The sequence below is a fragment of the Phyllostomus discolor genome, chromosome 8 (genome assembly GCF_004126475.2).
Source record: "Phyllostomus discolor isolate MPI-MPIP mPhyDis1 chromosome 8, mPhyDis1.pri.v3, whole genome shotgun sequence".
Taxonomy (NCBI): domain Eukaryota; kingdom Metazoa; phylum Chordata; class Mammalia; order Chiroptera; family Phyllostomidae; genus Phyllostomus; species Phyllostomus discolor.
In genome coordinates, this window is record NC_040910.2 from 46,758,237 (window position 1) to 46,783,847 (window position 25,611).

The 25,611-nt window shown below is 44.8% G+C and overlaps 1 protein-coding gene across 1 annotated transcript; it reads left to right on the forward strand.

The window, feature by feature from the left end:
• Positions 1-17,735: 17,735 nt before the first annotated feature.
• Positions 17,736-20,196, forward strand: LOC114503717 (olfactory receptor 1I1). The gene is given in 1 exon segment (XM_028521353.2): positions 17,736-20,196. A coding segment is annotated over 1 exon segment (942 nt). The 5' UTR covers positions 17,736-17,745; the 3' UTR covers positions 18,688-20,196.
• The last annotated feature ends 5,415 nt before the right edge of the window (positions 20,197-25,611 follow it).

Genomic DNA, 25,611 nt, shown 5'->3' on the forward strand with positions numbered 1-25,611 from the left:
GCAGAGAAGTGGTGAAACATGCTAGTCCCACATTCAAGTGTGGTGGATAAAAATTGGAAGGGATACTTCAGAAACTAACAACCCCAGCCCCAGACCAGATCACCTAGTCCAGGGTTCCAGCATCAGGAAGATAAGTACCCATAACTTCTGGCTGCAAAACCATTGGGGGTTGGGATGGTAGAAGAAATTGCAGGATTCTCAAGGGACTTCTCTCACAGGGCCCACAATAGACGTAGAACTCATGCAGATCCACCCCCTCTGGGATTCAGCACCAAGGCAATAGCTGGAAGGGCACAAGTGGTATACAGGGAGAAGGTGGAGTGATTGTCAGAGGGGCAAGTGCCAGGGAGACAGCTTCCTCTCAGGCAGTCTCCAGAGGCTGTTTCCAGAGGCCAAGCAGAGTCATGGTTCACTCTGTGAACCCTCCCCCACACAGAACCACAAAGTGCTGAAACAGGTTGCCCCACCCTGGCAATGACCTAAGGCTCCACCCTACACAATTTACAAGTACACTTTTCTACAACAGGCCACACTACTAAGACAAGGAGTCAAAGCAGCTCCACCTAATACACAGAAACAAACACAGCGAGGCTACCAAATTGAGAAGACAAAGAAAGATGGCCCAAATGAGAGAACAGAACAAAACTCCAGGGAAACTAAATTAAATAGAGATAAACAACTAATCAGATGAAGAGTTCAAAACACTGGTTATCAGGATGCTCAAAGAAATCATTGAGTTCTGGCTGGTGTGGCTCAGTGGATTGAGTGCCAGCCTTGGAACCAAGGGGTCACTGGTTCAATTCCCAGTCAGGGCACATGCCTGGGTTTTGGGGCAGGTCCACAGTTGGGAATGTGTTAGAGGCAACCACACACTGGTGTTTCTCTCCCTCTCTTTCTCTCTCCTTTCCCATTTCTCTAAAAATAAATAAAAACTTAAAAAAAAGAATGAAAGAAAGAATCGGGTGCTGCAACAATGTAAATAACACCCAGGCAGAAATAAAGGCTACATTAAGTGAAATAAAGAAAAATCCATAGGAAACCAACAGTGGAGGGAATGAAGCTGAGATTCAAATTAACTATTTGAACCATAGGGAGAAAAAAAGCATTCAATCATAACAGCAAGAAGAAAAAGAATTTTAAAAAAAAGAGAATAGAATAAGGAGCCTCTGGGACATCTCCAAACATACCAACATCTAAATCATAGAGGTGCCAGAAGGAGAAGAGGAAGAGCAAGAAATTGAAAACTTATTTGAAAAAAAATCATGAAAGAAAACTTCTCTAATTTGGTGAAGGAAATAGACATACAAGTCCAGGAAGCACAACAGAGAGTCCTGAACAAGTTGTACCCAAAGACGACCACACCAAGACACATCATAATCAAAATGCCAAAGGTTAAAGATAAAGAGAGAATATTAAAAGCAGCAAGAGGAAAGCAAAGAGTTACCTACAAAGGAGTCCACATAAGACTATTAGCTGATTTCTCAAAAGATACTTTACAGGCTAGAAGGGACTGGCAAGAATTATTCAAAGTGGTAAAAAGCAAGGATCTACATCCTAGAGTACTCTATCCAGCAAAACTATCATTTATAATTGAAGGGCAGATAAAGTGCTTCCCAAATAAGGTAAAATTGAAGGAGTTCATCATCACCAAGCCATTATCATATAAAATGTTAAAGAAAACTATATAAGAAAAAGAAAATCAAAATTGTGAACATTAAAATGGCAACAAATGCACAACTATCAACTACTGAACCTAAAAAACTAAGCAAGCAAACAAAACAGGAAAAGAATCATAGATATGGAGGCCATTGGAGGGTTATCAATTGGGAGGGGGAGAACGGAGAAAAGGTACAGGGAATACAAAGCATAAATGATGGGCACAAAATAGACCAGGGGGTGTTAGAACAGTATAGGAAATAAAGAAGCCAAAGAACTACCATGAGAAGCTATGTACGACCCATGGACATGAATGAAGGGAGAGGACTGCTGGAGGGAATGGGGGTACCAGGTGGAGGGGAGCAAAGGGGGGCAAACTGGGGCAACTATAACAGTATAATCAATAAAATATATTAAACAATAAAAATAAAATAAAATAAAATAAAAGTGTGGGCCTAGACAGGTGGCTTAGTTGGTTGGAGCATCATCCTGTGCACCAGAAGTTTGCTGGTACAGGATGCAGCCAATCTTTTTTTCTCTCTCACATCAATGTCTCTCTCTCTCGCTCTCTCTCTCACTCTCTCTCCCCCTCTCTCCCTTTGTCGTTCTCTAAAATCAATAAGCATATCCTTGGAACAGGATTTTTTTAAGTGATAAAATGAAAGTCTGACCTGCTGCATATCTTAAAATCTTTCACTGTTCCTTAGATAAGAAAAAAAAGTCTTAACTTGGCCTCAGCCCCCACATTCTCATCTCTACCCTGTCACCCTTATAGATGAAAATGTCTTAGAAATAGATGGTGATCTTGGTGCAAATCGCAAATATCATTCATTCCACTGAATTGTACACTTCAAAATTTTTAACATGGTAAATTTTACGTTGTACATATTTTATCACAGTTTTTTAAGTTACTAATGCAACATACCAAACAACAATGAATGTTCTATGCATTAACCAGGTGAAGGAGGTCAACCTCACCAGAAATGTCACGTGCATTTCTTGTGTCCCCTGATATAATGCAATTAAGTGTGAGGTCATTAAATATGATATAGCTGATCCACCTTTGAAGTGTCCTTTCCAAACCAGTATTTTTAAAGCCTTATTGAGATAAAATTTATATACAATGCAGTTTATCCATTTATAGCATATAATTCATTGGTTTTGGTATATGACATTATTAACTTTTTTAAATAATCATGAGAAAAATATCAGACAAACCCAGTCTGGTTGACAGCTAATGGTGGCTGGCCAGCCCTCCACAAGACTGTCAAGGTCATGAAAAGAAGAAAAGTGTGGAAGAAATTATCCTGAAATGAACGTGACTGGGGGGGGGGGGGGGGGCAGGGGGACATACCTGAGGTTGGAGGCTAGAACAGAAAGAAGGCAATAACAGAAAAACTGGTAAAAGCTAAAGTCTAAAATTTAGTTTTTAAAAAATAAATGCATGGGGTGATTTCTTCCCAAGATTCCATAACCCCATTATAACAAAGAAGAAACATCAAACAAACCTAAATTAGGGGACACTCTAATATGGAACTAGCACTCTTTAAAACTGTCAAGGTCATGATAAACAAGGACAGGAAAGAGGAACTGTCAGAGATAAGAGGAGAAAAAATTACATATATATTACTAGATGCAACATGTTATATCCTGCATTGGATCCTGGAACAGAAAAAGAAACATTTGTGGGTAAATTTGATGGGAGACTTAAGAGTTGGAAAATTTTAGTTTCAGGTAATAGCTAGTAAGCTTAGTAATCAATGTATGTAAAGTGCTGTTGTTCCAGGACTGAAGGCGTGACCCACCTTGACTCCAGGAAACCATAAACAGTTCCACCTTTGTGCCTCAGGAGCACTGCAAGCAATCAAGATGGTATGTGAGGCACTGTACTCCAGGGTGAGACAGTCTACCGCCCAGAACACAGATGGAAGAATGCTGCAGCTTTTATCTGATTGACTTTTTCCCTGAATTCCAAACCCTTTACCTATACTTTTCTTCTCCTCATAAAAAGGGTCAGTTTAAAATGGAATTTAAGACACAGACTGTCTTAAATTCCATTTTGTATTTTGGGTACAAACCTGCCGTCTTCTCAGATCCCTGGCCATCTGCATAAAACGCCCATAAAGATCTGATCCCTGTCTCTGCTCATTGGGTCTGGTAGTGACAAGCAACCCAAATGCTGGCTTTTCCAGTTTCAAATTGGTGAACTCTGAAGTCTAGAGTTTAGCTAAGTAGCATTGCGTCAATAAGAGTTTTAACAAAGATACCCTGGTTAAGTAAGAACATCACAGGAATAGAACAAGAACTCTGTATTATTTTCACAACTTTCTGTAAATCTAACAGTATTCCAAAATAAAGAGTCTATTTAAAACAAACAAATCTAATAACTGGGATCGTCTTTGTTTCCCTGACTCAGCTCTGATCAGTATAGGTGTATTCCTCATTGACTTTAAAATAGGGGAAGTAGATCTACAGTATCTGATCTGTAAGTGAACTTGTCAGGTTTAATCTGTTGCTGTTAGAATACAATGTAATTTCTTAAGCATAATAAAAGATTGGCAAATCAATGTTAATTCTTTTTAGCATTTCAACATTTTTTCCAGCTTTGTTAAAATATATTTAATGTATAGCACTGTATGAATTTAAGGTGTGTAATATAATAATTTGACTTACATATATTGTGAAATGATTATCACAATAAGGTTAGTTTACATTCACCATCTTATATGCATACCAAAAAAAGAAAAAAATGGTTTTTTTTCCTTGTGATGAGAATTCTTAAGATCTACTGTCTTAGAAACTTTCAAATATCCCCAACGACACTTTTCACTATGGTCACTGTGCTGTACAGTACATCCCTAGTACTTCCTTATCTTATAACTGAAAGTTTGTACCTCTTGACCACCTTCCTCCAATTCCCTCTCCCCCAACACCCCACCTCACGTAACCACAAATCTGATCTCTTTGAATTCAGTTTAGTTTTGGTTTTGTTTTGCTTTTGCTTTGTTTTGTGTTTTGTTTTGGATTTCACTTGTAAGTGAAATCATGTTAAATTTTGACATTATATTTAACCTGAGAAGTTAGATGTGTTTCCCCTAGTGCTTGGGGTTAGAATACTATTGTGTCAAAATGAAGTATCATTCAACCACTCTGCTCATCGTGGATGGATTTACCTCTTTAAGGCAACACAGCTATTCCTTTGGACAGGATGAGAAGGGAGGATTGGAAGAGAACAGGGAACAGATATTGAGCATTTCTTGTCTACACCCAACATTTTCCTACTCTGTAGAAGAGGGTGAAACCAGCATTGGTGGGAAGACTGAATGAATGATCCACCCATCCAAACCACAGGATTAAAGAATGTTTGCACACCCAGAAGACACACCCCTGGTTGTTCTCATGGACTGTGCATGAATCCAAATGGGATTTGTATATTACAGTTTCCCAGACTTTGGCCTTTTGCACACTACCTTCTTCATCTATATCTACATATCCTTATATTATTATTTCATTGATATTTTTCTTTAAAGCAATTCTATTTTTATTTAAAAGGAAACTATTATCCATACTATGCAATATTATTTGGCATTAAGAAGAAATGAAAGCCAATATGGGATGTAATATGGAAAACATAATGCAAAGTGGAAAAAGCCATGTATTATATGATTCCATTTACATGAAATGTCCAGTACAAGCAAATCATAGGGACAAAAATTGTATTAGTGGTTGGAGGGACGAGAGGGAAGGAGAAGAGCAGAGTGACTGCTTAATAGGTATGGGGTTTCCTTTTGGGGTGATAAACGAGTTCTAAAATTGAATATTGGGGATGGTTGCACAACTCTTTGAACATACCAAAGACCATTAAGTTGTATACTTTCAAAGGGTGAATTTTATGGTATGTAAATTATATATCAGTCAAGTTATTTAAAAATGAAAGTTACCTATTATGATAGTCAGTATCACTTGCCATAAATAGAAAATAAGCATACAGATTAAAACATGCAATACAAATTTTAAATGTTCCTATAGGAACTACCAAATGCCATCTCAATGCACTGCCAACACGTGTTCCACATGCTGCCTCTTGATACCTTGACTGGCATTTTGACTTTGCCTCTACACACATGAAGATAAACATTTCCCTGAGAGCAGGACTGCTGTCAAAGCCAAGTGCATTTTTATTTTTGATAGACGTGCTCACTCATTCATTACAATAAAAGAATTCATCAAGCCCCTACCAAATCTCAAACACTGTTCTCAGTCCTGAAAATAGTGTGATTGACAAAGCCCTTGATCTCACCGCACTTACATTCTGGTGGGAAGACTGTCAGTAAACAAATAAATAACACAACATGATTTTTATCACATGATATTATTTTTGGTAGTGCTATATATAAAAAGAAGGCATTGCTAGGGGTGAAAGAATCATGGGGGAAAGTTGTTTTTTTAGTGTGGTAAAATGCACAGAACATGTGTACCACTGTAACAACTTCCAAGGGCATAATTCAGTGGCATTTAGCTCATTCACAATGTTGTGCAACCACCTCCTATATTTAGTCCCAGAACGTTTTCATCACCCCAAAAGGAAGCCCCCTGCCCTCATGGGTGGTCAGAGAAGTGATATTTGAGCAGAGATCTATCTGAAGGAAGAGTGAGCGGCAACCATGAGAGGATCTAATTACCTCTGCATGTGACCTTCACCTCTGTACTAATATTTTGTTCATACCTTTCTTTAACATTATTATTTTTATTTCTTAAAAATTAACTCTTATCCAAACAATGGAATATTATTTGGCAATTTTTAAAAAAGAACAACCATGGCTGGTGTGGCTCAGCTGGAGCACCATCTCGTACACCAAAAGGTTGTGGATTCTATCCCCAGTCAGGACACATGTAAGAGGCAGCCAATCAATGTTTCTCTCTCATATCAATGTTTGTCTCTCTCTCTCTCCCTTCCCTTCTCTCTAAAAATCAATGAACATATCCTCAAATGAGAATTTTTAAAAAAGAAGAACAGAGTGCTGATTCATGCCATAGTGTGGAAGGGCTTGAAAACACTATGCTCTTAAATGAGAGACCACTCTTTGTGGCCTTGTGGGGGAAACAGGGACACACAGGCAAAAATGTTGAGGAGGTGGATTGGAGCTTAACGTCAGGAAGAACGTCCGCACTGTAAACTCCTCCTGCTTCTCTCATTCATGTGAAACCAGCTCTGAATTTCAAGATATCACCCCTCTCCACCTCCACCCCTGAGGGTATTTAAGTAGAGCTCACCCACTACCATCCCCAAACGACAGTCCCCAAAAGAGGTTATACAAATCTCAGGGAAGCCCTTGACTTAAGAAAGTCAAAGAAATGTTAATTCCACCGAGATTGAAGGGAGCTGTTGGTGAAACTCCATTGATGGCGGCAGCAGTACAAGTTGTTACAGCCTTTGGAAAGCTCTGGCTTTGTCAAGAGCTCAACTCAAAATACCTTACCAAGGTCATTCCATACAGCAATAAAAAGAGATGGAATGCCACGAAGCAGAGCAACTGGAATGAATCTCACAAACACAGTACTAGGTCAAAGGCACCAGAAAAAAGTAATCAGACTGTATGACTGGGTTTAAATAAAGTTCAAGAAAAAGCACAACTAATCTATGGTGCTAGAATCAGAAAAGTGGTTACTTTCACCCCAAAAGGAAGTGGTTACTTTGGGGAGAAGAAGTAGAGAAAGAATGTGGGAGTCATAACAGGATTTTGGGGTGCTGGGGAGACAGAGAGAGAACATATATAGTTTTATATATAGTTTCTTTTTAATTTTTATTTGTTGATTTGAGAGAAAGAAACATCGATTTATTGTTCCACTCATTTATGCATTTATTGGTTGATTTTTGTATGTGCCCTGACCAGGGATCAAACTGGCAACCTTGGCATATCAGGATGATGTTCTAACCAACTGACCTACCTGGCCAGGGCTATATATAGTTTCTTATAAACATACAAGAATTTATATACATATATATTCTATTATATATAGAATAGTTTCTTTTACAGTTAAACATACCCTTTACATAAGACCCAGCATTCGTACTCCTAAAGATGTGAAAATGTATGTCCACACAAAAGCCTTCATGTGGATGTCCATTGCAGCTTTATTTGTAAGAACCAAAACTGAAAACAACCTTTAATGAATGGCAGAATAAATACATATGGTTCATCCATACCATGGATGCTGCTCAGCCATAAAAAAGAATGAACTTTTGATACAAGCAACATTACTCATTTGGGTCTCATGAATATAATGCTGAGTGAAAAAAGCCAAACATTGTCAGAAAGCTAGAATACTGTTTTGATTACATTACTATAACATTGTGCAAGTGACAAAACTATAGTGTGAAATAACGTGTGTACAAAGTATTTACTTTAGCAAAGACTGGAAACATCCAGCAACAGGAACCTGATTACACAAATTATGGCACCATCAACAGATAATTCATTACATAGATTATGGTATTATCTGGTCAACAAAAAATAAGGAGCTTTAAAAATATTAAGGATATGAAAACATCACCAAGCTACATTAAGTGAGAAATGCAAGGTGTAGACCGTATTACAGCATGCCACTTTTATGCACAAAAAAAAGGGGGAATTAAATGTGTTGTGTGTGTGAGTGTTTGTAGAGACTCTGGAAGTTTACATAAGAAACCATTAATAGGGATTAACCATTGAGGCTAATTCACCTCATATATAAAGAGCTCCTAGAAATTTATTCTGTTTACAAAAATCAACAAATTAAAAGAGAAATGAGCAAAGGACTGCTAAGAACCAAAAAGGTGGGGAGAGACATTTCATTATTTCATGACATGACTCCTTTTTATCCAAAGTCACTATTACACATTTAAAAACTTAAATTTTTTAAGACATCAAAAAGCTAAGGAACCCTGACCAGTGTGGCTCAGTTGGTTGGGCATGATCCTGAAAAGCAAAGTTTAATTCGCAGTCAGGGTACATGCCTGGGTTGCAGGTTCAATCTCCAGTAGAGGGTGTGTGAGAGGACACTGATAGATATTTCTGTCTCACGTCAATGTTTCTTTCCCTTTCTTGCTTCCTACCTCCCTCTCTCTCTAAATATAAATAACAAAAAAATTTTTTAAAAAGCTGATAGAGAAACTTCTGGCCAAGATGGAGGTGCAGATAGACATACTGTGCCTCCTTGCACAACCAAAATAAGGACCACAACAATTTAGAAACAAACAAAAAAAAAAAAACAACCAGTACTGACAGAAAATTGAACTGTATGGAAGTCTGACAACCAAAGAGTTAAAATAGACACATTCATCCAGACTGGTAGGAGGGGCGGAGTCAGGCTGCTGAGCAGAGAGGGGTCACGGCAAAGAAAAAAGCAGTGGCTGGTGGACCCCAGGCTCAGGGTGGTACTGGGAGAACCCAGCGAGGTGGCGGATTGTGGATGGGAGCGGCGCACAGGGCGGCTGGCAGACTGGGTGGTCCCACATTTGTGTGCAGATAAACCAGGCAAAACTGGGGAGCCAGACAGACTGCACAACCCAGGGCTTCAGCGCAGGGAAGTAAAGCCTCAAAATACCAATTGAAAACACCTGTGGGGGTTGGGGTGCTGGGAGAGACTCCAAGCCTCACAGGAGAGTTTGTTGGAGGGACCCACACAGTCCTGGAATGTACACAGGCCCACCCACATGGGAATCAGCACCAGAAGTGCCCAGTTTGCTTGGGGTAAGCAGCAGAGGGGACTGAAATCCAGCAGAGAGAGGAGCAAATGCCATTATTTCCTCTCGGACCCCTCCTCCATATACAGCATCACAATGCAGCAATGTGGGTTGCCCTGCCAGGGTAAATAATTAAGGCTCTGCCCCTTGCTACGTAACAGGCACATCAAGACAAAAAAAAATGGCTCAAATGAAAGAACAGATCAAAGCTCCAGAACAAATACAACTAAGTGACAAAGAGCAGCCAACTTATCAGATGCAGAGTTCAAAACACTGGTGATCAGGATGATCACAGAATTGGTTGAATTTGGTCACAAATTAGATGAAAAAGTGAAGGCTATGCTAAGTGAAATAAAGGAAAATGTACAAGGAACCAATAGTGATGGAAAGGAAACCAGGACTCAAATCAAGGGTGTGGGCCAGAAGGAAGAAAGAAACATTAAGCCAGAACAGAATAAAGAAACAAGAATTCAAAAAAATGAGGAGAGGCTTAGGAACCTCCAGGACATCTTTAAACGTTCCAACATCCAAATTATAGGGGTATCAGAAGGAGAAGAGGAAGAGCAACAAGAAAAGGGGACAGTTACCTACAAAGGAGTTCCCATCAGACTGTCAGCTGATTTCTCAAAAGAGACCTTGCAGGCAAAAGGGGGCTGGAAAGAAATATTCCAAGTCATGAAAGGCAAGGACCTACATCCAAGATTGCTCTATACAGCAAAGCTCTCATTTAGAATGGAAGGGCAGATACAGCACTTCTCAGATAAGGTACAGTTAAAGGAGTTCATCATCACCAAGCCTTTATTTTATGAAATGTTAAAGGGACTTACCTAAGAAAAAGAAGATAAAAGACATGTACAGTAAAATGACAGCAAATTCACAATTATTAACAACCACACCTAAAACAAAAACAAGACAAACTAAGCAAACAACTAGAACAGGAACAGAACCACAAAAATGAAAATCATATGGAGAGTTATCAACAGAGGAGTGGGAGGAGGAGAGAGGGGGAAAAGGTACAGAGAATAAGTGGCATAGATGGTAGGTAGAAAATAGACAGGAGGAGGGCAAGAATGGAATGGGAAATGTAGAAGCTACAGAACTCATAAGTATGATACAAGGACATGAACTAAAGGAGAGTAACATGAGTGGGAGAGGGTGTGCAGGGTAGAAAGGAGTGAAGAGGGGAAAGGGGACAACTGTAATAGCATAATCAATAAAATATATTTATAAAAATCCAGACATTAATTGAGAACAATTAGCATTATGTCACGCAGGAGATAGCTGACATACTCAAAATATCCAAATCAATAAAATTATTGGTGAAAATGAAAAAAAAAGTTGATAGAGGAGAAGGTAAACATAGATGAATTCTAGAAGATACAGAGGCTTTCTTGGGAGACAGAAAGGAAAATCACAACATGGGACCCCAACAGCAAAGAACAAAGTCCATCAAAACATGTGGGCAAAGTAGAAGAAAGAGTCTCTCATTCCCACCCACAGTGGGTTTGGTAGGATTACAATGGATTGCTAAAAGACTGAGCCCTTTTGTGTGGCTGACAGGAAGGCAATTTTATTGAGGACATGGTTCAAAACCCCAGTGCCGGACAAATATATGGGGACAGAAGATGATTTGACTTTGGGCAGTGGGCACACAATGAAATATGCAGATTTTGTATCACAGAAATGTACACTTGAAACTCATATGATCTTATTAACCAATGTCACTGCAATAAATTTAATTTTTAATAAAATAAAAAATAATGTATTGTATATTTAAAATTTGCTAAGAGTAGAGCTCAAGTGTTCTCACCATTTAAGAAGGTAACTAACTATATGAGGTACGAAAGTTATGTTAATTAGCTTGATTGCAATAATCATTTCATAATGTATACATATATCAAAACATCACATTGTATATAGAAGACTGTTCTGTGTGGCATGGGCCCAGCTCCCACTCGGAAGGCCAGTGGAAAGTGAGGTCCGATGCACAGGACCCACACCCACGGATAGGTTCTCCCATGGGGAATCAGGTCTGTATTGTACCCAGACTTCCATGAGACCTGCTTTTGCTAAATCTCCTTCACCCTGAATTGAGACAGCAAATGCTTACTGTAACTTCCTAAAGTCTGTACTAAACCTCCCTAGCATGGAATGTAACCAGTTCAACCACTTTGCCCTTGGTCTACAACATCCTTCTCTTTGAAGTAATTAACATCATTCTTTCATTTGTTTTCTGTAAAAGGTAACCACCTAAAGGGAACCTGTGCATAGTAAATGAGAACCCTCCTCAATGTAATGTGCCCAGAAAAGCAATAAAATCTTGTCAAGGCAAGTTTTGGGGCACTCTCCTCTTGAGAGAGTGGCCGTGCTGTCCCTTTTCCTCCTCAGGATTTTGTCTCGTGTGAATTTGTCTCATGTCTCATCCACAATGTCGTGGACACTGCTTGCCAGTGACCAAATCAACTGTACACCCCAAATGCCTACAGTTTTTGTCAAATATACCTCAATCAATCTGGGAGGAAAAAAACTCCATGCATAGTGCCTGACCTAGGGCAGATGACCAAGAAGTGCTTGATAAATTCATTCATTCGACATGCACTTATTGATCATTTATCACTTTCCAGGAGACTTCCTCAGTGAACCCAACAGTATCAATTCCCATTCCTCATGGATTTTCCATTATGATGGAACAAATAAAAGAATGTCCCCAATTCAGGCATCCGAATGCCATTGGGCCTCCACATCACCCTGCCTGGGATCAATCAGCCAGGCCATCATCTCAGTCTGAGCTAGGACGGAACAGCAGGTGGTGTCCTCACGGGAGTGAGCCCCTAGTGGTGTCTCCATCTCCTCATCCACTCCATCATCGCAAAGCGCACATACGCTGGAGAACACAGGAGGAGAAACAAAATAATTAACATCCCCTTCTTAACAAGGAGCCATGGGATTAGAGATCCCAAGAGACCCCAGACAGTAAATATCTGGCTGCATCTCTGACCCCCACTCACCTGCCCCAGGCTGGGGTAGCGGGGACACCTGATTTTCCCTCATAGACATCGGATTTGCCCCAGCCATCAGAGCTGAGTGGGCTTGGGGCTGACCTGGGGGGTCCTCCGGCAGCCTGTGGAGGAGGCTCACCAAGATCATCCTGTGGATGGCACCATCTTGGTAAGTCTAGGAGGGAGGGAGCAGGGGAGGGAGCCGGGCGGGATGGGGAAGAGGACTCCTTTTCCTTCCTGGATGACCTGAGAGCTGGAGAGAAGCGACAGAGGTCAATCCTACCCCAGCTGAGTGGGCAAAGGCACAGAGGGCAGGCCTTCTGTGGGAGGCCTTGTGTCTGTGGCTGGGGGACACCCGCACAAATGGAGGAGACGCTGAGCATCCAACCCGCTTCCTCCAGTGCGACGGTTCTCCCAAGGTGGCCCCAGCCAGCATCAGCAACCCAGCAGCTTCCCAGAAGTGCTGATTCTCAGGCCCCTCCCCAGACACACTGAGGTGGGGGTCCAGCCACCTGTGACTTAGGCGCGTGCTCAAGGCTGACGACCACTGCTCTGCGCAGCCACGGACTGCGCATCCACAACCGAAGACTGTTCGCAGCAGCACAGGCAGCGCAGAGAAACCTCAGCATCACCTGACAAAAACCTCCAACCCAACTCCAAAAATTCTTGAAAAATAGTGTAAAGCTTTGCTGGTAGTCTCTTGCGGTTGCCAAGGAGGTTGTGCTGCTCACCTTCCTGGAAGCCCCCACCGGGGCTCTTCTTTCACCTCTGAGGGTCTGACTCGCTCAGACAGCTGCCTCCCTCCCTTATCCTCCCAACACCTTAGGGTCACCTAGAGAACCTTTTTTTAATCCTTGCCAGAGAACATACCTATTGATTTTAGAGAGGGGGGAAGGGAGGGAGAGAGAGAGGGAGAGAAACATCAGTGTGAGAGAGAGAAACATCGAAGGGTTGCCTCCTGTACACACACCTGACCACAGACAGGACCTACAACCCAGGCATGTGCCCTGACCAGGAATCAAACTCAAGACCTCTGGTTTTACAGGGCGACACTCCAACCCACAAAGCCACCCCAGCCAGAGCTAGGTCACCTTTTTTTATACAGACCTATCTATATACTATGCTCTCCCATTTACAGCCTGATTCTACTTCAGCAAACCTTAAATCTCTCTGGAGAGCAATGCTCCTTGTAAGGTACAGAAATAAGAATGTTAAATGCTTATAATCACATTGCTTTTCCCTAGCACATGTTGAGCTAGCAGAGCATTTAGCTCCTAAATGGCTCTGCTCATAAAGGGGTGTGAGTGGCTGCACTCAGAAAGGCAGTGGAGTATGAGAGAGTGAAAATAAATCTCAGTTCAAATGAGAGCTCAAGCACTTGCAAGCCGAGTGCCTGGCAGCCCTTTCAGCCCTCCTTCTCATTGCCAGTGGAGGCCAACACCATCTCCCTCTCAGAATGGTTGTGAGACCTACACATGAGGAACTGTGTCTCTTTAAAAGGCTCAACAGCCCTGGCCAGGTGGCTCAGTTGGTAGGAGCATCATCCCGTACACCAAAAGGTTGCTGGTTTGATTCCCAGTCAGGGCACATACCTAGGTTATAGATTCCATCCTCAGTTGGGGAATGTACGGGAGGCAATGAGTACAGATTTCTCTCATATTCTCTCCCTCTCCCTCTCTCTCTCTCTCTCTCTCTCTCTCTCTCTCTCTCTCTCTCTCTCTCTCTCTCTCTCTCTCTCTCTCTCTCTTTCCCGCTTCCTCTCTAAGGCTCAACGTATCACAGACATTTCCACTGAAATCCTCTGAAGTGTTCCTATCAGGATTGGTTTTAAGACACGGGGCCTAACCAGGTAAGAAATGAGCTAAGCAAAGGAAAGGTCTCTCTTTGCTGGAAAGAGACAACATTGGGGTTTTGCTAGAGCTTGGTGAGCCGCGCCCTGCTGGGTTGTTTTTTCTAGATCATCAGCGTATCATAAGAGACATGGATGGTGCCTCCACTAACTCAGTCTCCTTAACTGTTCATTTAACTGAAAGGACGGATAAGCACACGTAGAAATGGAGACTTAGAAATTCAAAGGCAACCAGGCTTCACTGGTCTTGTGTGGATGAAGTAAAGATCTGCTTTCTCTGGGCTTTTGACACAAAGCTGCTTCTAAACCCCAAACTGCTGAAGTGAAAGCAGAGAGCTCAAAAGTCGCCTCTGACATTTGATTAAAATGGCCTCCGATGATCTCCAAATTCTTCTCTAAATTGGTGGGGAAATACAACCAGGGTCATAGTAACTTAAAATGGGCAAATGAGAATATTATAAGAGCATGCCTATGTATTTGCATTTCATTAAGTCTTGCTCTCCAGTATTCATTGCTTTAGTTGCTATTTTCATATTCGTTTATATCAGAATGTTATTTTATTTTTTAAAGATTTTTATTTATTTTTAGAGAGAGGAATAGGGTGGGAGAGAAATATTGATATATGGTTGCCTCTTGTACACCCCCTACTGGGGACCTGGCCTGCAACCCAGGCATGTGCCCTGACTGGGAATTGAACTGGCAACCCTTTGGTTCACAGGCCGGCACTCAATCCACTGAGCCACACCAGCCAGGGCCCAGAAGGTTATTTTATAAACTCTCTTTTCCTGTCATCAAATCATCTACAGGAATAGGAACAGGGCAAACTTGCTTTCTATGAACTAGACATTTGATCACACCTTTGTCAATTCTTATGAAAACAGATTAGTTTTGAACAGCCCAGGCTGTATGTGAGTTTTCATCTTGAACAAACGTTTTCAATGGCTGTTCAACATGACGTAACAAGGTACATTTTACTGAGGGTACAAGGCTGATGCAGTTGATGGTGACAGTCTGTCTGGCACGTGAGCAGATGCAAACGCTCCTGTCCTGCAGAGCTACCGCTGACAGCAGACACATGTCCAAAACCCCATTGGCTTTAAAGCTCCTGTGTTATTTTTTACTACAAAAGCCCACTTTAAATCTTGCAGTGAACTAGCTTACTGGGCTCATCCATGGCTTCTCTTCCCCCTACAAATGCACTGACGCTGCCGCAGAATGCTCACGGCCAGAGAGCCGCGTGCGAAGGAAGTCACTGCAGCATTTCTGTTCTCGACCGCTGAGCTGAATCGTGTTGGGTGCCCCCCAGCCTGATCATGCTGGTTGTAGTTGCTGTTACCATCACATCGTTTTTAAAAATCCTCACCCAAGGATATGTTTATTGATTTGAGAGAGAGAAAGGAAGGGAGAGAAAATGAGAGGGAGAGAGAAACATCAATTGGTTGCCTCTCATATGTGCCCCAACGGGGATTCAACCCACAACCTTGTGGTGCACTGGACAACACTCCAGCCAACTGAGTCACCGGGCCAGGGCTGCAATGGCATTGTTTAATTAAATGTTATCTGAATGAAGGAAATACAAGAAAAAATAAAGGAGAAAAGGAGGGAGAGAGGGAAGAAGAGAGAGGGAACTGTGGTTTTATGAAATCCAAGTTGAATGCTTTAGAAACACTTAATAAAAAGGCATCACTTAAACAGTTGCTGTCCAGTTAGACATAAAAACAATTCAGGTGTAAAATTGTAAAAACCTGAAGGATCCTGCGTGCTGAGTGCTCTGTGAGGACCCCTCCTTTCTTGTTCCACACGAATGAGACAAACGAGCACAGCCAGCAGCCTGTGCGCTTCGCTTAGGCAAGAAAGTCAAGACGGGCCCCGCCATCAGCACATTCCTGGTGCGAACACAACAACGGGGCCCAGACTAAACCTGACCAACTCCCAGACTGCAGGTGGTCACAGGGGACAGTCTGCACACAAAAACTTCTAACTGCAAGCAAGTCATGGAGGGCAGTTGTGTCCTAGGCCTGAAGCTGCCTTGACAAAGGTCCATGTTTACCTTAACTAAGCGTGTCTATCATCTTTCGCATCTAAGATAACCTGCCTTTCGAATGTCTGAGTAATCCCCCTTCCCAGACTCGGCACAACCACCCACGCCAGAGCAGGAGGCCACTGAGCCCTCAGTCACCTTGTTCCCCAAACACCATCTCCATGTGCTGCGCATGGTAATCATCCTGTTCCCACCATGGGAAAAAGTGTGTCTCTTCATTTTCCTGTCTATCCAACTGCAGAGACTTCCCTGCTTGGCTTCCTCTCACCCCCTTCACCTACCACCGGTGGATTTCATGGAACCCTCCTTACGTCTCCTGCTTTGATCTTAAGGCATAAAATAAGCTGCAAAATCTCCATTCTCCAGAGCATTGTCTCAATCCATTGAGATTTTGCCTCCTGGCAATTGTCATCAGTGTGGCTCAGATAAACTCATAAAAATTCTCTGCAGGTTTAGATGTTTCTTACATCGACACTACTCAGAAAAAAAGTTGTGGTCCTCGTCAAAACCTGGTGAATAAACTTACATGTGACTTCAGCTAGAATCTAAAAGGCATGCCAGTCAGAGAAAGACAGACACCGTATGACCTCACTATAACATGGAATCTGATAAAATAAACTGATGAACAGAACAGAAGCAGAGGTGTGGACACATGGAACAGACTGACAGCTGTCAGAGGGGAGGTGAGGAGTGGGGACTGGATGAAAAAGGGTGAATGATTAGCCAAAAAATACATATAGACACAGACAAGTGTGGTGGGCAGGGCGGGGCAGTGGGGGAAAGGGGCCATTTGTAATAGTGTCAACAATAAAAATAAAGTAAAAAATGTACAAGGTATGTTTCTGCACACCTACCTTCCCACTACTGCAGGGTTTTTCAGCACTGGTCCTCATCACCACAAATGCGAGGGGTCTGCTGTCGTGAACATGTGGGGGGGTCCCCTAATCTGGGGGGTCCTTCAGAATCAGAGAAGGAGTGTTATTGGTCTATATATCCCTAATCGCTACCCAAATTTGATGCTAAAATTACATCTTGTTGATGGAAAGGTGAAAGGGAAGGAGGAGAGAAGACAGAAAAAGATAAGGGGAAAGGCAGAAAAGGAAGAAATACAGTCAGGGTTTCCTTTTAAACTGTGTTGGGTTTCAGTTTTGGTTTGGTTCTACTTTATTTGGTTTTTGCAAATCTTTGCTCCACTGAAGAGGCATAGAGGTGTTTATGAGCAATATGCAAGTTGTCTCCGAACAACTAAGCTAAGCCTCTGAGATACAGACTCTCAGGCACGCAGGGCTTTGTTCAGGGAAGCAGAGATCCACTGACAGTGACAAAACACAGAGAGATTTGCTGGAAGGACTCCATGGACTTTCACGGAGTCCTACGGACCTCTGTGCAGAACCGGGACTCTCGGCCTCATATCGCTTCCCTTTCCCCCCTCCCTCAACCCCTTCTTGTTTTTCACAGTGGACGCAGGCTGCTCATGGAAGCAGAAAACCAAACCGCTGTCTCTGAATTCCTCCTCCTGGGACTGTCAGAAAACCCAGAGAATCACACCCTCCTCTTTGGGCTGTTCCTCTGCATGTACCTGATCACTGTGTTGGGAAACCTGCTCATCATCCTGGCCATCGTCTCAGACTCCTGCCTCCACACGCCCATGTACTTCTTCCTCTCCAACCTGTCCCTCATCGATGCCTTTTTCTCATCCACCACCGTCCCCAAGATGCTGGCAAACCTCTGGTCCCAGAGCCGAGCCATCCCTTTTGCCGGCTGCCTCGCCCAGATGTATGCCTTCCACCTGTTTGGGACCATGGACAGCTTCCCCCTGGCCGTGATGGCCATTGACTGATTTGTGGCCATCGTCTATCCTCTGCGATACTCCGTCATCATGAGCCCCCGTGTCTGTGGGCTGCTGGTGGGTGGGCCGTGGCTGATCACCAATCTCCAGTCACTTGTACACACCTGCCTCATGGCTCAACTGACCTTCTGCACAGGCTCCGAAATCCCCCACTTCTTCTGCGACCTCATGCCCCTGCTGAAGCTCTCCTGCTCGGACACTCGCACCAACGAACTGGTGATCTTTGTTTTCGGCTTCCTCATGGGCATCAGCCCACTCTCCTGCATCCTCCTCTCTTACACCTGCATTTCCCAGGCAGTGTTCAAGATCCCTTCTGCTCAGGGCAAGTGGAAAGCCTTCTGCACTTGTGGCTCGCACCTCACTGTGGTGTCACTCTTCTATGGCACCATCTTCGCCGTGTACTTGCAGCCCGCCTCTCTCGCCTCCTCCCAGAAGGACAAGGCGGCTGCCCTGATGTGCGGGGTGGTCATCCCCATGCTGAACCCCTTTATCTACAGCCTAAGGAACAAGGACATGAAGGCAGCCCTGAGGAAGCTCCTCGGCAGACCCACCGCCTCTCAGCCCTAGGGCAGAGCAGGGACTGAGCACCTGCTGTGTTCCAGCAGCCCAGTTGGGTGCCAGGGAGAACGAGATGCATACCGTCCCTGACCTCAAGGTGTTCAGAGTCCGATGGGGGATAGAGCCATGTAAATAAGTCATTACAACCTGACAGATATGTCACAAAGAGATGAATGAAGAGCTACGGGAACCCAAAGGGAGAGGCACATATTTCCCTTGATTTGTCTTGCCTGTGAAGATCAGAGCAGCAGGGAAGATTCCAGTTAGCCCTCTCTGGGGTACCAGATTTACAGGATTGCTGTGTGGCTTATACTAGTCAAACAAAAGTTCAGCTACTCTCAGGTCCATGTTGATAAAGATCAAGTGTATTAGCTGCAAAGCCTTGCTTCCTTAGTGACTTGAGGAAGGAATTTGACAGTATCTGATGAGATTAGTTCTCTTTCGATTGTCTTCAGCAGCCACCAGGTGTCACTGGCAGCCTCTTGGCCATGACTTTGGGTGGGGATCGTTGTCATCAACAGGCCTTCTGTGCACTTCCCCTTCCCCTTCCCCTTCTTTGGATCATAGCAGACCCTGACACTCACGGGGAGCGTGACTCCATGGGCTGGCACTGGACGCCAGCATCTTCATAAGCTCTCCAGGTAACTCATGTGGGGAGTCCATAGGCCACAGTTTGAGGACACAGGTGTGGACTAGCTCCAGAGCCCATGTGTTTCCTGTGATGTAAATCACCTGACTCCAAACCAATATTATTCCACAGGCATGAGCAGCAAGTAGATGGGGCGACCTAGAACACTCGGAGAGTTTGTTGTGAGTTGTGTCCTCCAAAAAAGATATGTCAAAAAAGCCTAACCCCCAGGACCTCAGGGTGTGGTCACGGGCCCTGAGCCAGTATGACTGGTGTGCTCATAAGAAGGGAGAATTCGGACACACACACAGAGCGAGAACACCGAGTGGCAATGAAGGCGGAGATTGAGGTCAAGCTGCAACAGTTGGCGGCAGACCAGCAGAGGCCAGGGGAGAGGCTCGGAGCAGACCCTCCCTCAGAGCCCCGAGAAAGAGCCAACCCTGCCAACCACTCTGATCTCAGACTCCAGCCCTCCAGACTGCGAGAGAATACATTTCTGTTGTGTAAGTCACCCAGCTAGTGGTACTTTGTTATTCAGCCCTAGTCGATGCACACAGTTAGTTTAGGAAGGGCCGGCATCATGCAAAATCCATGCTCAGATACATCCTCTGAAGTTCATGACTTACCGAATTTGCTGGTTCAGGGAGTCTGGGCTTCAACTGGACAGAAAGGTGAAGGATTTGAACGCACCGGCTTGTTTTCTGGCTCTCAGTGTGGTGACAGTAACACACCGGCACAGGGAGGAGCCTTGTAGGTACATTGTCTCATTAAATCTGCAGCAGCACCACAGGGCAGGTGATCTAACTGCTTGCTTTACAGATGACAAAACTGGGGCCTGAAAGGGGAAGCTGCTGCTAAGTGGTGTCCAGGGTTGGCCCAGAGAACCCACCGCGGAGTCCCAGGTCTTCGTGGCACATGACATTGCTGGAATTCGGTGGCCAGACCAGGGGCCTGCGAACTGAGGGCCGGTGAGCCAGATCCCATTTGCAGCCTGTTTTGGAACAGCCTGCGAGCTGAGAATGGTTTTTATATTTTTAAATGGTTAGGAAAAATTAAAAGAAGAACTATATACTAGTTCTTCTTAAAGAATTAGTATATACTAGTATATCTTTTTAATTTTAAAAAATTAAATGAACTACTATATACTAGTAATCCTGTGACAGATTACTAGTATACAAAATTCTAGTTTTAGCACTCGTAAATAAAGTTTTGTGGGAACACGGCCAAGCTCATTTGTTGACATGTCATCTGGGGCCAACTGCTCTCAGGCCACAGGCCGCGTCAAACAGTCTCTGCAGAGACCCTACAGCCAGCAAAGTCTAAAATATTTACTGTCTGGCCCTTGCCTGAGTTGGTTGACACATTTGCTATAGAAAAAGTAAAGCCTGATACTCATGTAGGTCGTGAACCAGAAGCATCGACGTCAAGGGGAGTTCGCTAAAAATGAAGGCTCAGAGGCTCTCACAGACACTCACCGCGCGGTGCTTTTACCAACAACCCCAGGGGAGCTACAAGAGCCTTCAAGTTGGAGGATCACAGGGATAGATGAGGAGTGAGGAGGAGGTGCAGAGATTCGGGACCCAAAGAGGCCATCAGTTCAGAGATTTGAAAAAATATATATCTGAGAGGATTTTTCCTGGTCTTGCCATGTTCCTGGAGAGAACGGTGCCAGTCCATGCCAAGCGCTCAAGAATTACGGCTACAGTTTGAGGAAATGACCACCAGGTGGCGATAGTGCCATTTTATTGTACCAAAACGGATCTAAAGCTCTTTTCAGAAACTTTTATCCTAGCTGTGAACTGGCCCAGTTCCACCTCAGGTGATTACACCCCAGGTGTAATCCGCCCCTGAGAGGGAACAGCATGCGCGGAGCTCCCATGGTGGGGGGAAGCCTGGGTCGTCCAGAGAAACAAGCAACAGTGAGAGGGAAGTGGACAGGGCAGGGGGCTGCAGAGGGGCGTCAGCCCTCACCACCCGATTGGTCCACAGGGTAGAGGCGGCAACGATAAGGGTAAAGCAGGGACATGGGGAGGGCCTGTGCAACAGAACCAACTGGCTAGTGAGCCATACCATGGGTTAGGGGTCAGAAAACCTTTTCCGTAGAGGGCCAGAGGATAGCTATCGTCAGCTTTATGAGTCATACCGTTTCTACCACAGTAACTCAGCTCTGCAGTCCATGGAGAAGCCACCATAAACAATACACCAAGGAACAGGCATGGCTGAGCACCCATGAAACTTTACAGACACTGGATCTTGAACTTTATACCATTTTACATGTAATAAATATAGTCCTTTTCTTTTACTCTTCCATTGAGAAAATGGATTGATGTCATCAAAAAGATTCAGAAATATTTGCAGCTAATATCTACCTTCTATGTGTTTTTCTCTCCCAAAATGTAGTGATAAAATATGACATGCAGCTTTTTTTAAGAAAGTAAAAAATACTGTAGAAATAGATCTTCTGAAGGTGGTGCCACAGGACCTTTGCATACACTGACCCCCTTCCTCACTCCCTCCCACAGTTAATGCCACCTTGGCTTTGAGATTTCGGTGCAAACCCCACTTCCTCAGGGAAGCCTCTCCTCACCGTGTCCCTGCCCCAGCAACATCACATGCCCTAACACAATCCCTATCCCCTCATTCTCCTCTCATCAGTGGTTTTATACTCATTTGTGTGACTCTCTGGTGAATGTCTATTTTTTCCACTTGACTGAGAGCTGGGGGCTGAGGCCATGTTCTCGTTCATCTTGCCCAGCTGTGTGCCCTCACACCTAGCACAGCGGCCACTCAAAATACATGTGTTCAGTGAATGAATAAATGAACAAATTAACAAATGGATCGATGGGTGGTTGGATGAGTTGGGAAGCAGCATAATGGAAAGACTGTAGGATGTGGATGAGGTGACTGAGGTAGGCTGGGTTGAAACAGATGTGTCAAGGTTAAGTTGCTGTGGTATGTGATGTAAATCCTTTCTCCACTCTCCAACCTTCAGTAAAGCCTGTCGCACACCCAAGAGCCTTAGTGAACTCAAGGAGAGAAGCAGGAGGAACATCGCGCTCACAGTAGAACTATTTTCACAGAAGGGGAGCTCCTACTCCCAAGTGTATGTTTGCCAGGGACTTGGGGGTCACCACCCTCTCTGTGAACCTGCACAGTGGGAGGTCCCCAAGACCACCAACAGGTTCAGTGATTTGCTAGGACTCAGAACTCAGTGAAGCTGTTATGCTCACGGTTTGTCACAGAAAAAAAAGAACACATTAAAATCAGCAAAGATGAAAACACCTGGGATGGGGTCCAGGGGGAACCAGGCACAAGCTTCCAATGGTCCCCCCAGGCAGAGCTGGGTGGGCGGTGCTTCATTCCCCCAGCAACATGTGAGACAATACCTGTGTGGTGCCGCTGGCCAGGGAAGCTCACCTGAGTCTTCGTGCCCAGGGCTCCCACTGGGACGTGGCCACCACACCGCTTCCCAAGGGTCACCACAATAAAACACCACAGAACTGGGGGCTTAAACAACAGACATATATTTTCTCAGTTTTGGAGGCTGAAAGTTCCTTCTGAGTCCTCCCGCTGTATCTTCACATCTCCCTCCTATTTGTGTGGGCATGTGAGGGAGCCCTACTCCCCTGGGCTTGTAAGGACACCAGTCAGATGGGGCTGGGGCCCACTGGAAAGACCTCATTTTGATGTGATCACCTATTTAAAGACCTCTATCTCCAGATACACTTACATTCTGTGTTGGGGGGGGGGGGGTTAGGACTTCGACATATGAAGTTGAGGGTGGGGGACACAACTCAGCCCCTAACAGTCACACACACATGGCTGACCACCCACGTGGCTCACCTTACTTCCTCAGTCTCTGGGCCACCCAGAGGGCAAATGGATACAGTGTGGCCAAGGCACCCTCTGAAATTCACACTGCTAGCATAACTCTCTTTATACTCTTTGTATACTTTGTATACATAGCTCTTTGTACACGCTCCCCAGGTGTACAAAGAGGGCTTAGAGGCCAGCCCTCAAGAGCCAGTAGGGGCCAGACCTTTCTTTGGAATGTGCAGGAGAGCCCAGAGACCCAGGGTGGAGGAGGGAGAAACTGGGAAATGACCTGGGGTCCCTGCCTCCCTGCCCACCTGAGGCTACTTGTTTCCAACAGACTGGCCATGCTAGCACCCCAGTCCCTGCAAGCGAGGTCCCAGGGCAGCTGTTGGCACGGCTGCAGGTGGCCAGCAGCGGGATGTATCCTGGGGCCTGGCCTGCAGGAGAGCCCAGCAGGCCTGCAGCTGATGAAAGGAAAGGAAAGCATAGCGAGGGTGACTGGTAACCGCCTGCAGCTCAGCTTCAGCTCCATCAGCCCCCTGGCCAGGCTTTTCCAAGGGGCACAAGGAGGCTCTGGCTAAGATAGCCCCCCCTGCTTCCCGCCTCCCCAGCAACACCACACCCTGCTTCAGGGGGCTGCCTTGGGGGTGACTGGACCACCCTCACTCCCTCCAGCTCCCCAGTGCTGCCCTGAGGACATCTCTGGGAACCCCCCTCTTCCTGGGCGCTTCTGAGGGCTGGCTCCCAGCTGCAGCACTCACCTCTTCACCCTGGAAGATGCCAGGGGCAGGGACAACAGGGTATGATGACACAGGTGGCAGCTAGGACTTGCTCCCATAACCTTCTCCACCTTCCATTCCCCAGGAGTGAAGGACCCTGGGAGGCGGGACAAGGAACTTAGCCCCCCAAACACAGGCCCCACCCTGCAGCCGTGAAAACAGGGGAGCTAGTCTCCCTTTGGGCCTGGGAAGGGAACTGAAGCCTAGAGAGAATGTCGCCATGCTCTGACTCTGAGACAAAGATTCAAGTGCAAGTAGTGTATTTGGGAAGTGACCCAGGAAAAGCTGGAGTGGGGGTGGGGAGGTGCGACTGGAAAGGGAATGAAGTTGATCAAGAGTGTGTTGATATCCAAGTTCTCACGGTGGGCAGCTGGACCTCTGGGGGTCAGCTGGAACATGCTCCTCAGTCACCCGCACGAGGGGGTGAGGGAGCTGGTGCACTTGCCCACCACGCCCCATCGCCTGCCACAGAGAGGCAGAGCCCCGCTCAGACTCGGCCAGCCCCTCCACCTGCATGTCTTCTTCCAACAAATCCCGAGTGCACTGGGGGCTGATTTGTTTACCCCTCAGGGACCATAAGCACAGCACAGCCCGCCTGCAGCTGGTGAGAACATTTGCAGGAAAGAAAACACACACACACAGGCTCCAAAATCCAAACAGCAACCACCAGAATCCAGATGAATAACAGTGCAAATGTCACAAAGTGGGGAAATTTAGCACTCAGAACCATTGCATTGTATACAGTTTGTAGATCATTTATTCTCACTTATAAAAAATGTTCACCCTTACCTGGCCTGACCAGGTGGCTCAGTTGGTTGGAGTGTTGTCTCATGCACCAAAAGCTGTGGGTTTGATCCCCAGTCAGGGCATATACAAGAATCAACCAATGAATGTGTGAATATGTGGAGCAACAAAGTGATATTCCCTTCTCTCCTTCTCTTTCTCTCTCTCCCTTTTTCTCTAAAACTAAATAAATAAATAATTTTTCACCGGCCTGCAAACTAAAGGGTTGCTGGTTGGATTCCCAGTCAGGGTACATACCTGGGTTGCCTGCCCAGTCCCTGGTAGGGGGCATGTGAAATGCAACCACACATTGATGTTCCTGTCCCTCTCTTTCTCCCTCCCTACCCTCTCTAAAAATAAATAAATAAATAAAATCTTTTAAAATAAATAAATGATTTCTGATTGCTGAGAAAGAATATAGCCAACTGTGAACTCTATGAGCTACATCTAGCCAAATAAATGTAACAGAAAAAGTACAGCAAACTTCCCAAAACGTGTACCTTGAAAAGTGATAAATATTGATATGGCATGTGGCTGCTTTTCAATCATTTGATGTGACATGGGTGGGGCCAGAGGCTGCTCTCACCTCCACATCAGTCTTCAGTTCCCCTGAGGCTCCGGGGTACCCCACTGGGATCCTCTGCCTTGGACTTATGAAGAGGTTTTGTTCTGAACCCCAACTTCTCTCCCCACTACCAGCAGCTGCCTCAAAAACACCTGGGCAGGGGTCTGTTGGGATGCACCCCACCCATCTCCAGCCTGACTCCTCCCAAACACACACGTCCAAGGAAAAGAGACAGAGCCCCCTAGGCTTGTGGGGCACCACCAAACATACCAACATACACACAAGGGGACTCCAGAAAGGGAGAAGAGAAAGGGACAGACGGAATAACTGAAGAAATAATGGTCAAGAAACTTCCCAACATT